Here is a 16444-nt window from a genome sequence, read left to right on the forward strand (position 1 = left end):
TTCGAGCACACGTTATCACACTCCTTATTTACTTTTTCAAATAAATAAAAGATGCAAAGGATATGTAGATAATAAAATTACGTATTCGTTGTATTTTAAGTATTTTATTATATTTTGGTCAGAATGAGGGTTAAATAAGTGGTTGATGTTTTGTTTTTCCTGTTAAAATTAGATCCAGATCTTGAAGTCTTGAACAGTTGAACCCCACAAGAGCAGTTTTAAATATACTAAAATATACTAAAATCATTCCATTTATTTAAAACTAACTAGCGTTTTGCCCATAATTTAAGAAATTTACAGCATAATCATTTGTGGGACATTGCATTTGTCGCTGAATAAGATTTATTAAATCGAACATTTAAATTGCATTAATTAGATATGATATGCCAATGAAAATCGTTTTAGAAGTAATTATCGGTGCGATTATCTGGATGATAGCCCTAATTGACTGGTAATCCTCAATCAACCATAATTACTACTCTTAATCAAATCAGCTGCAACACAAAATCCGTAGATCAATCTCTGAATGCAACACTCCGTATAATTATTTTATGTGATAAATTAAAATTAATAATTAGGACGTATTCAATACTTTAAGTGCTAAAAAATTTCATTGGATTCTGGATTTTGTACCATGTCCAATCGCTCAACTAAAAAAGATATTATTAATATTGAATTAAAGGCCAGTGACAGTGAGTAATGAATTAGTTAAGCAAAGCCAGACAAACCGTTGAAAAGCAAACAACACGCAAACGAAGGTTCCTAGGATTCCGACTTGATTATTTCAAGCTAACCTAAACTCTGATTCAATCAACTAACCTTCTTTCTTCTTCTGTTGTTTTATATACTCCCTCCGTCTCAATTTATAGGTCCATTTTGGAATAAACACACATATTAAGAAAAAAGTGGGTTAGATGGAATCTTATCTCATGTATCATTGATTAGTGCATTGATAAGTGAGAATATAGTTGAGTTTCAAAAAAATCACAATAAATATAAGGATTTAGTGCATTGAGAAATGAGAAGTATGTTGAGTTTCAAAAAAATCACAATTAATATGTAGATAAATTTGTATTGAAAGAAGAGAGGGACAAGTATTTTGGGACAAATTTTTTTTCCAAAGTGGACCTATAAATTGAGACGGAGGGAGTAAATAACATCGAGTAGTTTATCTTCTTGTCAGAAAACCTGCATCACCTACCCCTCTTTTAGTCCTTACAAATGGCAAGCCTGTGAAAGAACTTAACAATCTAACCCTACTACAAAAAGTATCCATATTTACTTCATAAAATGACATACATTAGGTTGAATGGAAAGTTCATGGTGAAACTGAAAGAATATAAATATATACATACAGAATATATAAATATAAATTTAATTAAAATATATTTTAATATATTATTTTAAAAAATATATATTAAATATTTATATTTACATATAACTGTGTACAAATTTATACATGTATATAAATTATATATATGTAAATATATATTTTTTACATTAAATGTATTTATTTATTTTCAATTTTTTATAACGTATATATTCATGTATAGTAAAATGAAAACTCATATCTAATACCAAATTCATTTCATTTTGGTGTACTAAAAATTGAAACTAAACACCAACATTTTCAACCCTCCGAATAAGGAGAAAACCAAATTTTCTCTCGTCCATCGTTTTCTCTTGCTTAGCGGCGGCAGGGGCTTCCACCGGATCCCTACTGGTGGAAAGCCCCAAAACCTTTTATTTCCTTTCTTTTATGTTTTCTTCCTTTATTCAATAAAACATTTTTGACATTAGCTTGTTTTTTCGGATCCAAGAATTCAAAGCCTTTTCCGATTCGGCTTTCTTTTTATTAGATCTCAATTCCACGGAGCAACGGATTTCTCGTTCTTCCCGGTGCTTTTATCCTCGAAAGTGATCCGGGGAAGTATGTGTATATATCATCTTCAACAAATCATGTGATTTTATCTCCAAGAAGAATGGATTCATCAATGATTGTTTCTGTATTTTGTTTGTTCGACGCGACTGTTTATGTAGATGCTGTATGACTTTTTATTATTGAATTAACTCGTTTATCAAAGAAAAAACATTAACATTTTCACATACCATATTCGCATCGTGTTTTTCATATTTTTCGTGTTAGCATATCAAATTATCAAGTGTATATTGAACAAACATCATGAGCCGATGCATAATCTGACCAACAGTGACGGTGGCCACCCAAGGTTTTCAGCTGAAGACTTGATCTACATGTTGTCATTTGGCCCCATATTTTAAATTTCTTAACAACAGTTGGCCCATAACATAAATCTATAAGACTACATAATGTCCTTGGCCCAAATCATTTAGCAAGCTTCAAGTCCAACTCAAACATAATAATTATATAATTTATTTTGCCCCCTTGATCATATCTGCTTCCGCCCTATCAGTATCTTGTCCTTCCACTGATTTACGATTGACGGTAGTTTTTTTTTTTTTTTTGGAAAAGGATTGACGGTAGTTTTTAGTGCATAATACTGGATATTTAAAATTTTCATACTAAATAACTGCAAATTTGCATCCGGCTCCATTATCCCCGTTTTTATACTCACTGGTATCATTTGTTAAGCAGAATATGAGAGACTATGCTTAAACAGCCGGTATAATATTTAACTATCTGACCCTTAAAAAGTCACCTCAATGCACGTTTATTTGTGGAGAACGCAATCTTATATTCTTATATTGAATATCACCGACAAATTTTAATGTATTAATACATCAAGTTATGGAATTTGACCAGCACACGGTTCATAGTCCATAATGTACACTGACCCAAACAGACCAGAACCTGTTACTATTATGTGAATTTTTTCTATGATGAATGCCAAATTAAGTTAATTAACTATCAATATCATATACTACAATACAACAATATAATTATCTAGCACAATGGTCACAGGCAGTTGTATACTTGTATGTAATTTATGATTATTACTAGGGATTAACTATGGGGTAATTATTAATACCGTAGTTATATATTTAAATACAAACTGTAATCTATATATAAACATACTATCATCGACCAGTGAATGTTGGAACTTCGATTATTTTATACAAATCTTATGTATCAGAAAATCAAATTATTTTTAGAACTTCTATGTATATATTGAAGATTGGAGTAGTCGAAAATATGAATCAGTGAATTTGTAAATGCATAAGAATAATAATTTAAAATGGAAATTAGCAAGAACAATATATTTGAAGGGGAAGAAAAGGACCGCAACTACTTTTTAGTACATGTAACATGATCTATTTCGCTTCATTATACCTCAAGCTCCGGAGCTTCAACATTTATTGGTGTTGAGTAGGTTTGTTATAATTGTCATGACTGTGAAGTATCAACTTGAACGTGTATTATACAAGACGGTGAGCGAGGGGCAAAAAGACAAGGATTGGGTTTCATTCTCAATCTTTCCGGTGCATCATCAACCACACATGCATTTTCACGAACCTGCCGTAATTTAGCCTTTTATGTAGAAAATTAAGACAATCATTCCACTGACTAATCAATATAAATGATAAATTGGATAAATATTATGGACTTAAATTTCGAACACAGGTCCATTTTAGAGGTAAATGTCGAGTCTCCGTCACTCTCATAATAAATAGATATCCTCGACGGAAAGTAAAGAAGAAAAAGGAATGGTTTTGGAATAGTGATGCTGACACTGAGAAAACACCTATGGGTATTGACTTGAATATCTTTTCTGGAAGTATTGTGCTCAAAGGATGGACTCGTAAGCTGCACAAAAGAATTACTACTATGTTTCTATGTAAACTGTTATGATTGTACTACCTAACATTTGGTCACAAAACACTGATACAGCCCCTGTAAAGGTAATGGTTTGCAATAATCATTTGCACAGCTTAGTCTTATATTGGAAGATGGAAGGCCTTAAATTGGAAGTAAACGAGGAAGCTAATCTGGTCGTACTCCACTTCTTAAACAGGATGAAATCTAACAAACTTTGGTCTGAAAATTCTAAACCTTTGACTCCACATCTCCTCTATTCTAGACTTTTATTCATCGAAACGTGTCACAAAACTTGTAACTCAATCAAATTTTTATTCATAAAACCCCAGACACAGCTCAAATCTAAATCTTACATTTCCCCTCACCGCCATGACAAACCAAAATCTCCGATCCCTCGTTTCATTGTTTCTTGTACTCTCTTTAACAGCGTCGACTCATTCAACTTCTATTACTACCTCTACTTCAATTCTACAACAATTCAAACAAGCCCCGGAGTTCTACAACTCTCCGGACTGCCCCTCCGTCCTAAAATTAAATGATCACCACCTGTGCTACGACAACGCAGTCCATGTGGCAATGACACTTGATGCAGCGTACATTCGTGGCTCAATGGCTGCGATCCTCTCCGTCCTCCAGCACTCCTCATGTCCACAGAACATAGTCTTTCACTTTGTCACCTCAGCTTCCTCCAATGCCTCACTCTTACACGCCACCATCGCCACCTCCTTCCCATACCTAAAATTCCAAGTCTATCCTTTCGACGATTCATACGTAGCCCGTCTCATCTCCACATCAATCCGGTCCGCCCTTGACTGCCCTCTAAACTACGCCAGAAGCTACTTTCCCAGCATATTACCATCTTGCATACAAAAAATCGTATATCTGGATTCTGATTTAGTATTAGTAGATGACATTGCAAAACTTTCCGCAACTCCACTGCCTGATGACATAGTATTAGCAGCTCCAGAGTACTGCAATGCAAATTTCACCACATATTTTACTCCCACATTCTGGTCCAACCCTTCACTTTCCTTAACTTTTGCCAATCGCAAGGCTTGCTATTTTAACACCGGAGTGATGGTGATTGATCTAGCCCGATGGAGAGCCGGAGATTACACTCAAAGACTGGAAGAATGGATGGAGTTACAGAAGAGAATGAGGATATATGAATTAGGATCATTACCACCTTTTTTACTTGTTTTTGCTGGTAACATAGCTCCAGTGGATCACAAATGGAATCAACATGGACTAGGAGGGGATAATTTTCGCGGCCTTTGTCGGAATCTGCATCCAGGGCCAGTGAGTTTACTGCATTGGAGTGGCAAGGGAAAACCGTGGGTGAGATTGGACAACAACCGGCCATGTCCACTGGATGCTCTTTGGGCTCCTTATGATTTGTTGAAGACACCATTTTCTATTGATTCTTGAAGAAATTGTAAGCATTTGTACTGTTAGATCTTGTATTCTTATATACTATACTGTAAATCAGTGTAAATTTTGTTTAGGCTCTTGTTGAAATTTTTCAAACACACAATGTGGTTTAGTAGTAAAATTTACTACTGGCTACTCACCTCAATAAGGACTATACTATATACTGTTGTACTAATAATTTATACTGCAGTTCCTTTCTTAGATCCAGTTAAAATCAAAGCTCCTTTATTATTCTCACTAGGGAATTATGCCCGCGCTACGCGAGCTCCCTTTACAGAATATTAAAATTTATACATCTTATGTTTTATTATGGAAAAAAAAGGAGTTTTATGTATATTAATAATATTAAAGGGAGCTGGTCTATCCCCACGCTTCGCGAGCTCCCATTAAAATTATTTAAAAATAAATAAAATCAAGCATTGCGAATATGTTTTAAAAATATGTGAATTTATAATATTAGTATGAGCAATTTCATAGGAGAGGATGATCATAAATACTCCCCTTACTATGAAGAATTCACATATATCTGTAGTGATCCGAAAAAAATAAATATATTCATTTATTCGGACTATAGACTCAAATTCTTCTTACAAAATAAAATGACGGTCGCAAGAGCAATACATAAAGTTGTGAGATACATTTTTCGTAATCATAGTTATATCTAATTCAAAATATTTGCTTATTAAGGAACAAACTATTAGAATTATGTTTTTTTCTTAATATTACAATTTAATCTAATACGTTGACAAATTATACTTAGTGGATGTGATATATACATATTGACTACATACATAACTTACTAAAACATTATTAATTTGGAAACTAACTCTTTACATACATAAGTAGTATTGAACTCTAATTTTAAATTGTAAATTATAAGTTAGGCTCATAGAAAAAAAATATCTATTTACAATTATGTATTTCAAAATTATGAACCCCTAAAAATGAAAACACATAGCGGCTAGCGTTTAAAATTTATTAGACAGATTAATTTTATTGAGCATGTATCATTTCCTTCAAAAAAATAAAAAACAAAAAATTATTTTTTTTCAAAATATGTTAGGTCATTTTAATATTAATTTCCCAAACTTAAAAACAATACATATCGATCTTTAAAAATTTATTAGTTATCCATATTAACATATGAACTCTTATATAAAAAAAAAATATAAAAAAATATATCTTACAACTGTCTACATCAAAACTAAAAAACTATATCCGCTCCAAAAAATAAACACAACAAATCATATCACATATAGATATATTGGAAAGAATAATTATATCGAGTTCTTGTCAAACACATCAGAAATATGTAACATACTCAGCATCCTGTTGATCTTTGGCCATTTAGTGTTACATGTCATGATATGACCTATTGCCCTGACATATTGCAATTGCAAGTGAATCCTTAAAGTATTGTAATATTGTTGCATATAACGTTGAGATCCAATAAATGATGCAGGAAGAATTACAGCTTTGCCAACATGAGTTGGATCATGATCACCCTTCCGCAAGGCAACGCGAACAGAATGGTAAAGATCAGCACGTATAGTATTTAGATGCCTAGATACCCAATCCAATCTATACTGCTCCATTGCGGTGAAAGCATCCACCCAAACGTGCAGCAAGGTGAAGGGTAAGACTGATCATAAAAAAATCATTATCTTATAAGAAATCTTTAACATCAACCATAAGTACTTACTTTAGATTTATTTTTTGTTATTTACCTTCCGAGGCACGAATCATGATTTTGTAGGAATAGTACTCTTTATGAGAGACTGTCTCCCTGTGTTTAGGCTCGCAAGCATCAACATCATCATGCTCAGCTCCCTTCTTTGGTTTCTTCGGACTCTGAAGAGGAATATGCAGATGGAATCCTACATTCCCAAGGGGAAATTTAAAAGGGTATTGCAACTGCATGAAATAAGGATCAGTTTCAAATATCCTTTGCAGACCATTTATTTTGGATTGAATAATTGTATCTCTAATGCCAGTAGTATCAGCATCATCATAAACAATAAAAGCAGCTACTTCCGACGATTGAGTAACATGATTTTTTCGACCACTCGACGACTAAGAAGATATGGTACGAATCTGTGTATCTTCAAATAGCAAGTAGACACTTGACAATCTCGGGATCGCAGTAATAACGACCTTCAATATCTGATACTTATTAGTTACCAATTTTATAATATAATCTATATGCATCTTACAGATGATCAACTTGGTGGGATTAGTCAAAGAAACTTGTATTTACGGAGCAAGCCAGTATTATTAGCAAAAAATACAAAGCTCTGACAGTTCAGTCCGTCGTAGTTAACCATGTATAAAATAATGAAGAAAGCACCTGTCTGGCATATTATTTGCTTAAACTTACCTGACAAAGTGATTCAAAGCTTTTAAACAGGTGTGTGTGTGCAGTGTTTGTTCCCTAAAAAATATTCGAGAGAACTGCATCAAACTACAGTAATTTACTGGATTTTATTACACAACCCCAATGTAGAAAGCAGGACACCACTCACCAGGAACCTTATCCTCCCAAGATTGCAATAATGCCAGGTTGTTCAGTTCGATAGAAATCCACTAAATATTCAATTGACTAAATTGCACTCTCAACGAATTTGAACATATTTTTCAATAATTAATTACTTCATAATATGAGCAGGTGTTAACTCATCGATGGTCACCTACTCAGCAGGGATGCTGATACAGTAATAGCTTCTGATGTGAAACTCCTAGAATATGCCACGAACAATAATGAAAAAGCTATGTACTGAATAGAGATCGACTGACCTCTGAAAAGCTTAATAAAGAACTGAAAGAATAATATCTCCTACTACATAATGATTGATGATTATAATCAAGAAGGTGAGTAATTATGTGATTACCTTAGCTACATGTTTGTTTAAATTATTTCCATTTGCTTTTTGCACTTCAGAAGACAGTGCTCAATGTGTACAGTTTCTGAGTTATCTGGTCAGAAGTGTTTTTTTTTGTGTGTGTGTGTGTGTGTGTGTGTGTGTTGTGGGGGGGGGGGGGGGGTAATATTAATTAAGAGGTGACAAACTGCAAGTTGCACAAATTTTAATCTGCTAGACTAATAGAAACTGTCTCTTTTGTTCTCACATTATAGAAAAATGTTTTACACCTATGATGCAGGTAAAAATAATAATACAAACTTCAGATTAGTGCATACAGCATTTAGATAAAGCCATACTCTGCCCATGCTGAACATGGGTTAAATGTGCTCGTATATAATAGTAGGGCAAATAGATGAAAAAGGATAGCAAACCTGTAACAGCAACTGAGTGATCACAGCCCAATGCTACCATTTTAATATGAACTCCATTCAAGCATTCAACTTTAGTCGGTGAAAAAATTATTTTGGAGGCCTCTGCAGATATATAAAAATTAATTTATATTGAACTTTTTAGATTTATTTTTTGTTATTTACCTTCTGAGGCAAGAATCATGATCTTGTAGGAATAGTACTCTTTATGAGAGACTGTCTCCCTGTGGTTAGGCTCGCAAGCATCAACATCATCATGTTCAGCTCCCTTCTTTGGTTTCTTCAGATTCTGAAGAGGAATATGCAGGTGAAATCCTTCATTCCCAAAGGGAAATAACAAAGGGTATTGCAACCGCATGAAATAAGGATCAGTTTCATATATCCTTTCCAGACCATTTAATTTGGAGTGAAAAATTGTATCTCTAATGCCAGTAGTATTAGCATCATCAGAAACAATAAAAGCAGCCACTTCATCCGATTGAGTAACATGGTTTTTTCGACCACTCGACGGCTAAGAAGATATCAAAACCAACTTAGACTCATCAAGTTCATTACTCTGGATACAATCTCTTGCATACGAAATGATTCAACCAATTTATTATTTTGGTCCAACATAGCCAACAGAGATCGTACAATGTCAGGATCTATAACATCGGATGTACCACCCAATGCTTGGACTTAAAACCACCTGTCAACAAAGACGCTAGTGGTTCAGGTGGCTGAGGTTCTTTTGGAAGCTTAACATTTCTGTTCTTGCAACACAGAGAAGAAGTCGGTGCTTGGCTTTTGGACGTCTTATTATTACACTCTTCATTCCACATTTGTGTACCATAAATTCCACACAAGTTAAACATAATTAGATAATGTTATATCAGAGAAAATATATTATAAGAGACTGGAAAATAGGAAAGAGATGATTTCAAACAGCTATAAACGTATTTCGAGGTTGAGCAATACCATTATCTGCATTATGAAAGTCTTCCATTATATAGCACATCTCTGAACGTAGATCATTTGCTTGACTGTTATTCCTTTTGTGAACTTGCGTGGGAGGGAGTTGGAATGTGATATTAGATTTTGCTGACATGTTGCAATTAGATGCGCCTGGTGGTGATTTTCGGCACAGGTGAGTCATGTTATTTACATCAATGGGAGTGAAAGGAGAGCGACCTGAGAGAGAAAAATGTTAGATTATAAGGAACTGGTATGATATATTTCATGCTACCTTAAGTCATGATTGCAGCAGATTTATAATATTTCATGCTGCCCTTAAGTAACAAAGATAACTTGATACCAAAAATTCATATCCCTAAATGGATATTTGCACACCAGATACTAAATACGGTAAATCCCCAAATGGTATTATATTATTTAATAATGCAGTACAATACACATGTTTATTATATAAATGGTATGTTTCAGTGTCGTTGTAATATATGTGTATATGTAATTATATTTGCCTGCAGGATGAAAAGGTTTTTGTTTATCATATAATATTAACATTGTTGAGCAGTGTAATGTGTGATATGAATTTAGGAATTATATTATTATAAATTTAACTTGATATTTTGGATTATTTGTCATTTTTTGTAGTGGCTTATGCCAACTGAGGGAGATCTTTGGAACCTGAAGGTGTAGAGAAGACATGGCGAATTAAGCAGGAGTCCATTGCTCGCAAAGTAGATATATCTAGCTCAAGGAATCAATATGATATTTTCCCTCCAGGTTATTAGTTCAGTAACTTCTTTTCAATCTTGCTTCACACTGTGTTTTGTATATTATATAAATTTTTTGGGCGCCATTGTTTTTATTTATCTTGTGCTATATATAAGTTTTGAGGAACCTATTGGTACAAAATATTATATAACTATAAGGAACCATGCAACTTACTCTGTATTTAAGATGTTAATTTCATAACCAAAACTTTAAGTAAGTTGTTGTCCATACCATACAACTTTTCGATTTTTGGTCCATGTTTCCGACTCTTCATAGCTATGAATCATGAACAACTAATCGTTAAAGTTCTTGATAATTTAATTTCATAAATTGTACTAACATAGAGCATGAGAGAAACCTGGATTTGTAATTCACTATCCTCAAAAAATCAAGTCATATGGGGGATCTTTTTTATCTATCCTGGTGGAAAAAGAACACATGATTCATATATTAGACAGGGGAAAAAAGAGCTCTAAAAACTTACACATAGGATAGTGAATGTATTAGATTCTGCAAATCATCAGGCAATAAACCAATTTCGTCAACTAAGACGTTTATCCCATGCTAAAGCTAATGCCCTTATAAACTTGATCTGATTTCTGCAAGAAGAATCTCTTCACTTTGATGCATTAAACTGAAGCTAACCTAAATTTTGAATCCACAACACATTCATAAAAATAAAAATATAATGTTGTATAAGTTGTTTATTCCATGCTAAAGCTAATGTTCTTAGTCTTGTTTCCGATAATCCATGTAGACCTCTTTTTTTGCTCCAACTTAAATTTATAGCATAACAATGTCACCACTCTCATCTTTTCAAGTTCTTGGTTTTTACTGGCCATTGTTACAGCAAAAAGTGCAAATTTAGAAGTGAATGAAAGAGGCTTCAATGTTATGCATCCCACGCTAAAGCTATTGGAGCTAACCATGATTTCAATTCATGTGCAGTCAATGAAAGTTCTTAATATACAATAGATATGGAGCATATAAAACTCATAGCTACTTGTCTTTTCATATATAAAGAATGAAAGTTCTTGATTTACCAGTAAAATGACCATGCAAGCTCAACTTTTATAACAATATCTTCAAGCTCTCCAGAGTCCCTAGCCTATAGTGTCAAGGAAGAACATCAATAAAAAATATAACATCTAAAGGATCGCTCTGCCTTAAAATGAAATAACTTGCATATCTAATTCTTGCGAACCATCTGCTATGTGCATCTGTTATGTCCACAATATTGATACTCTTAAATGACTTCACAATGGCATCAAAAAACACAAAGAACAATTTGCTTAGTTAGACATTCTAACAAACACTTTATGACCTTTGAATTATACTAACCATAAATAAGAAATCATACATGGCAAATTATAACAAAATCAAAATAAATTGAATCCAAAAGAATTAAAAGACAAATTCTTTCCATTCAAATGCCTATAATATCAAAAAAAAATATTCAAAAAAGATGTTCAAAAAATATTCCTTCTGTATCACAACACAAATATTTCATTTGCACAAAACTGTTCTAACCTTTCTCAAATTTCTTGGTAATGAAATCAACAGAAATCGTGGGTGAGTGGATTGTAGTTTAGATTGATCTCCACCTACAAAATCAACCTAAGCAGATAAGATGACCTATTATCAAACACGTTCAATACAAAATCATGCACTCAATTAATCGTACCTGCAGTGTCCGTACAAAAAATCCGTGAATTAATGCTTATACGTGCAGTTCAGATTCAGTAACCCAGGAGCCAAATGGATGTAAACCTGGTTCAAAACCCGTCTAGCAAAGGAACTGCGTTTGAAAAACCATGCTTTAGTTGGACGCCGCAGTTTGAAATAGTCTCGAAGATCGACAGAAGTTCGTAGATATGAGCCATAAGGTTGAAGATTTTGAGAACTATTTTGAGAACTATTAGAAGATCGTAGATATGAGCCATAAGGTTGAAGATTGTTTTGACAGACTCTTAATTCCCTACATTATTAGTATATCAGAATGTAGGGAATGTACGAAACCAAGGCACATGACTAAACACCTGCATTGCTAAAAAAGGACTCCCACATCAAAAATCAAAAAATGGTTGCTCTTTGTATCAGCAGTAGAAACAAAATTGCATCAGAAAGGAGCACATCATAGTTTATGTAGAATATTTTAAACTGGTCTTTAAAAAGCAAAGATCTCTAAAAATTAAATCTTGTCAGCACAGAGAATATATTACAATGCCTTTATATAACTTTGTTGTTATGTTGAGTTCAATTTACTTCTAAAATCACGAAACATGTAAGTTCCTCACCAACTATGTTATATTGACATTTGGACCACGTCTTCTTTTGGAGTTTCCTGGTTTATGAGTATGAATTGTAAGATTTCAGGGCAACATACATTCGAAAAGATTGATTATACACAAATTAAAATCTTGGTTGTAGAGGTGTCGGTCACCTATCATGTCCATTGTAGCTTGGCCAGTGGTCGTTGCGGGATCAATCTATGTGATCCCGGATACAAAAATGCCGCTTCCACTGACATCAATTGAAGAGGCTGTGACACACAAACTAAATACTCAATGTGGACGATATGGGACATGCACGTGATAAAAAGACAGCAATATGTCAACAAAATTCCCTTCCATTTCTCATCCTAAGTCCCCGGAAAGTTTCATTCCCGTTATTGGTGACAAAGTTTGCCATTAGTATGAAGATTTAGGCTAATTTAGATATGAAGATTTAGCTCTACACTATGATCTCAATTTCAGTTACCTCGTCAATAATCTTGTATATGTATGATCCATCAGGATGTGTATCTGAAAACAATCATTATATATCAGGGCAATCATGCATCATAAACCAAATCATTATAGGTGACAGAGAAAAGAAACGGGTGGCAGAGCAATTGAGCTCAGCACCGCACTTGATCTTATAAGCAGACTACTCGCATAAATGAAATACACTACTCCTACTTTATCTCAATTAATTCATCACTCACCGGTTCAACTCCATGTGCTTTCAAATGCCGATTGGCTGGTGACAGGGATGATTACACCTTCAACGGGGATCGTGTTATTTTCTTTAACAACATGACTTGGACCACAGAGACATGAAATATGTGGCTAGATCATACACAGAGGCAAAAATAGGTAAAAATAATTAAACAAAATCACAGAGAATATAAATCAAACACCTTGAATGCATTCATCATCTAACTTATCAGCTTAACCTATACACAATACAGGAGCGTATATATGGGTACAGATTAACCTACTTGTCGACGGGGGAGGAATACGTGGTGGAGAGGGTGGCTTGTCCGTCGTTGGCTATGCAGAAACGAACACAACCATAACTGATCCAGTGCAGCCTGTCTTCCCCGGTACTTGATCTCTGATATCCTGGAGATCGAAAGTGATTTTGGAATAATAAATGGGGGGAGAGAATGTAACAGCCCGCGTGAGTGTAGGCAGATGGAGCACGGAGCAATTCAGAAAACACGTGTGTTCAATTCTTAGCAGGGGACAGGCAGAGGAGATTGAAGACATGAGAACACTGGAGAAATTCGAATAGTGGATAAGGAATCAGGTATAAACTATGCCTGCTTTGAAACACACATGCCTGGCGAATGATTGCTGATCATAAAGCTTGAAGATGGTTTTGCAAGATCTGGAATTCAAAATTTTGAATTAGGACGTGAGAGATAAGGTAACGGAAGCACGATCAATTATCCGGGAGAAAAAAACTGAGATGGGCAGATGGGTTAACGGATTTACGGGTCGGTGGGTCGGTGGAGCAGGCAAAAAATATGGGTAAAATTTGGAGTATTTTTGGGGCCTTCACTAGCATGCATTAAGAATACTAGGGAATTATGCCCGCGCTTCGCGAGCTCCCTTTAAAATAATTAATAATTCATAAAATTGCTGTATTATGGATTTATTTTGTAAAACTGGAAGCATATGGGAATTTATACTAATACGAAAAATAATTAAATCAACAAATGACGACCACGATAAAACATCAGTAGAGTCCATGGGTAAGACGGAGTATAAGGCAATATATTTGCCTGATACTAAATTGCTTTTTGACAAAAATATTCTCTTACGTGAACACAGCAGAGCAATACATATCAAATAGCCTCTCTGATAATTTTCTTGACAAACACAAAGACGTGGCTCCAGTTCTTAACAGCTATGAACAAACAATTATTCTAAACGTCTTTACTATTTTTTCTTGTAAAGCTTCTCAATCAAATCTGCTGCATCTTGAACTGTGGCAATGGTCTGAGCACTTTCTTCTTCCACGCTGATCCCAAACTATTTCAAGTGCTGAAAATTTTTGAGTCTCCAGAAACTATTTCAAGTGCTGAAAATGATTCTCCATTCTTCATATACATATGTACCACTTTTAGATATACATATGTACATGATTATACCCCAGAAACATGAATAAAATCTAAGTGAAATTCAACTCACATTGTCAAAATCATCTTGCTTTATAAAAAATCCTTCAGACTATATATCTCAAATAAAAAATGCAATCATGCTCTTTGAAAATTATAAAGCAGACATAGTCTAATGAAATAATAAAGCAAATGAGGTCATCTGATAAAAAGAAACTTATGAAATCAAAGCCTAACTGGATGAATAGAATTCATTTTTAACAGAAAGAAAATCCTAGGATGAAACCCAAAACAATAATCTGAATCAAGGAATGATGCGGCACAAATCTGCCTCACAGCAACCCAGTTCTTATTAGCTCCCATGTCGTACTTAGCATCTAGTTCTTCAGATCAAATGATAGGCCAAAACTCCATGAAGCCATCATTGATCAACCTACATATAGAATATAATATGGGAAAAATAACACAAATTTGATCCATCACATTAAATAATAGATTTGTTTCATAATATAAAAAGACAAAACTTGGTATAATTTTACCAGTGTCTGAACGTTGTCACTTCCGGGCATTCAAGGTTCACATAAATCTTGGTGGACGAAAGATTAGTTATCTTAATAGTCCCTGTAGAAGATATAGATGATTTAGCACAAAAGGTAAAGACTTTAAAGCTTAATTTTTTGCAACGTAGCTACTTCTCTTACCTCTAAACTCAGAAATTCTTGTGCTTGCCATTATGACAATCTTGGGATTTGCAAATTGATCGTCATACAACGATAACGCGTCAGGGTTGAAGGGTCCCGATATATGCACTTTGTGTCTAACACTGATTTCATATTTATAAAGATGTTACAGTAAGAAGTTATAAGTTATGCACTTATACAGTAGTAAATAGGCCAAAATTATACCTTCCATCATATATTGTGAATTTTATAATTTCTACTGGACCATGGTTTGTCTGGGATTCCTGGATTGGTTCAAGATCTTCCACCATTCCCATTACATCTATTACAACATAGTACATAGATTAATGATACAGAATGGAAATGATTAAAAGATTTTTGGTAGCATACCGACCTATGGAGAATTCATTTAGCCAATTTGGATTTCCTTCAACAACATGTTCCTGCAAGTCTTCCAGTGGAATAATTTCAAACCTGTGCATTTGAATTGTAAATTCCTCTTCCGGAATAACATTGATTCGGGTCGCCTCTGTAAATGCTATTTGGCGTGGGTGAAGCACAGGTCGGAAAATGCCATTGGCAGGTATGACACTGAAATTCCTAACCATGCACACAACTCCTTCATTGATTAAATTCTGGAATTGAATCCATATTTCAGGGGTAGTGGATGCATGCACGTGAGTGTTCTGGATTTACAGCAAATACAAAAATATTAGAAATTGTTTTCATGTCACGGACAACAGAAATTTATTTGTATTACCTCTGAATCTAACAGGAGCAAGTTCCATCTGACTATGACACCATTTGGTATTGTCGAAGGCCATATTCTTGTAACACGGACCCTTACGTTCCATGTCATCTTGCTTCCATCCACAACCGCGAGATGATCGTGTGCATCCATGAACCAACCTGTATGATCGGTTTTGGCTGACCTACTTCTCTATACTGATCAAGTCAAGATGCGATAAGTGTACAAACCTTATTTATTTATATTTATAGCCTAGAAGAAGGAAAAGATAAGTGCATGATGATAGTCTATTGCCTAAAAAACGGAGATTTGGTACAATGAAGGCCTCTGTTACTAATACTGAGTTGGCAAATATATCTGATAGTGTAATTAGTCAAACATAATTTTATATAAAATC

General features: G+C 34.2%; 2 protein-coding genes across 19 annotated transcripts; one reads left to right on the forward strand and one right to left on the reverse strand.

The window, feature by feature from the left end:
- Positions 1-3976: 3976 nt before the first annotated feature.
- LOC108225187 (probable galacturonosyltransferase-like 1) lies at positions 3977-5375 on the forward strand. Its single transcript, XM_017400010.2, has one exon. It carries the CDS (start codon positions 4166-4168, stop codon positions 5222-5224), a length of 1059 nt encoding a protein of 352 aa, XP_017255499.1. The 5' UTR covers positions 3977-4165; the 3' UTR covers positions 5225-5375.
- A 1083-nt stretch (positions 5376-6458) lies between these two features.
- LOC108227746 (hypothetical protein) lies at positions 6459-16443 on the reverse strand. 18 transcript variants are annotated; one of them, XM_064079201.1, is made up of 18 exons: positions 16060-16443; positions 15694-15985; positions 15525-15621; positions 15321-15442; positions 15159-15240; positions 13495-15052; positions 13219-13342; positions 12993-13036; positions 11917-12030; positions 11763-11836; positions 11276-11340; positions 10591-10652; positions 10464-10508; positions 9474-9686; positions 8720-9324; positions 8520-8621; positions 6955-7141; positions 6459-6869 (listed from the first exon to the last, which is right to left on the reverse strand). In XM_064079201.1, exons 1-6 carry the CDS (start codon positions 16198-16200, stop codon positions 15010-15012), a joined length of 777 nt encoding a protein of 258 aa, XP_063935271.1. In that variant the 5' UTR covers positions 16201-16443; the 3' UTR covers positions 6459-6869; positions 6955-7141; positions 8520-8621; positions 8720-9324; positions 9474-9686; positions 10464-10508; positions 10591-10652; positions 11276-11340; positions 11763-11836; positions 11917-12030; positions 12993-13036; positions 13219-13342; positions 13495-15009. The 18 variants fall into 18 exon arrangements, with proteins under 18 accessions (XP_063935271.1, XP_063935270.1, XP_063935258.1 ...); XM_064079200.1 differs by having other exon boundaries at positions 8682-9324; XM_064079188.1 differs by adding exons at positions 12530-12576; positions 12676-12774 and having other exon boundaries at positions 6955-9324.
- Between the last annotated feature and the right edge of the window lies 1 nt (position 16444).

The sequence above is a fragment of the Daucus carota genome, chromosome 6, assembly GCF_001625215.2.
Source record: "Daucus carota subsp. sativus chromosome 6, DH1 v3.0, whole genome shotgun sequence".
In the NCBI taxonomy this organism is placed as follows: Eukaryota; Viridiplantae; Streptophyta; class Magnoliopsida; order Apiales; family Apiaceae; genus Daucus; species Daucus carota.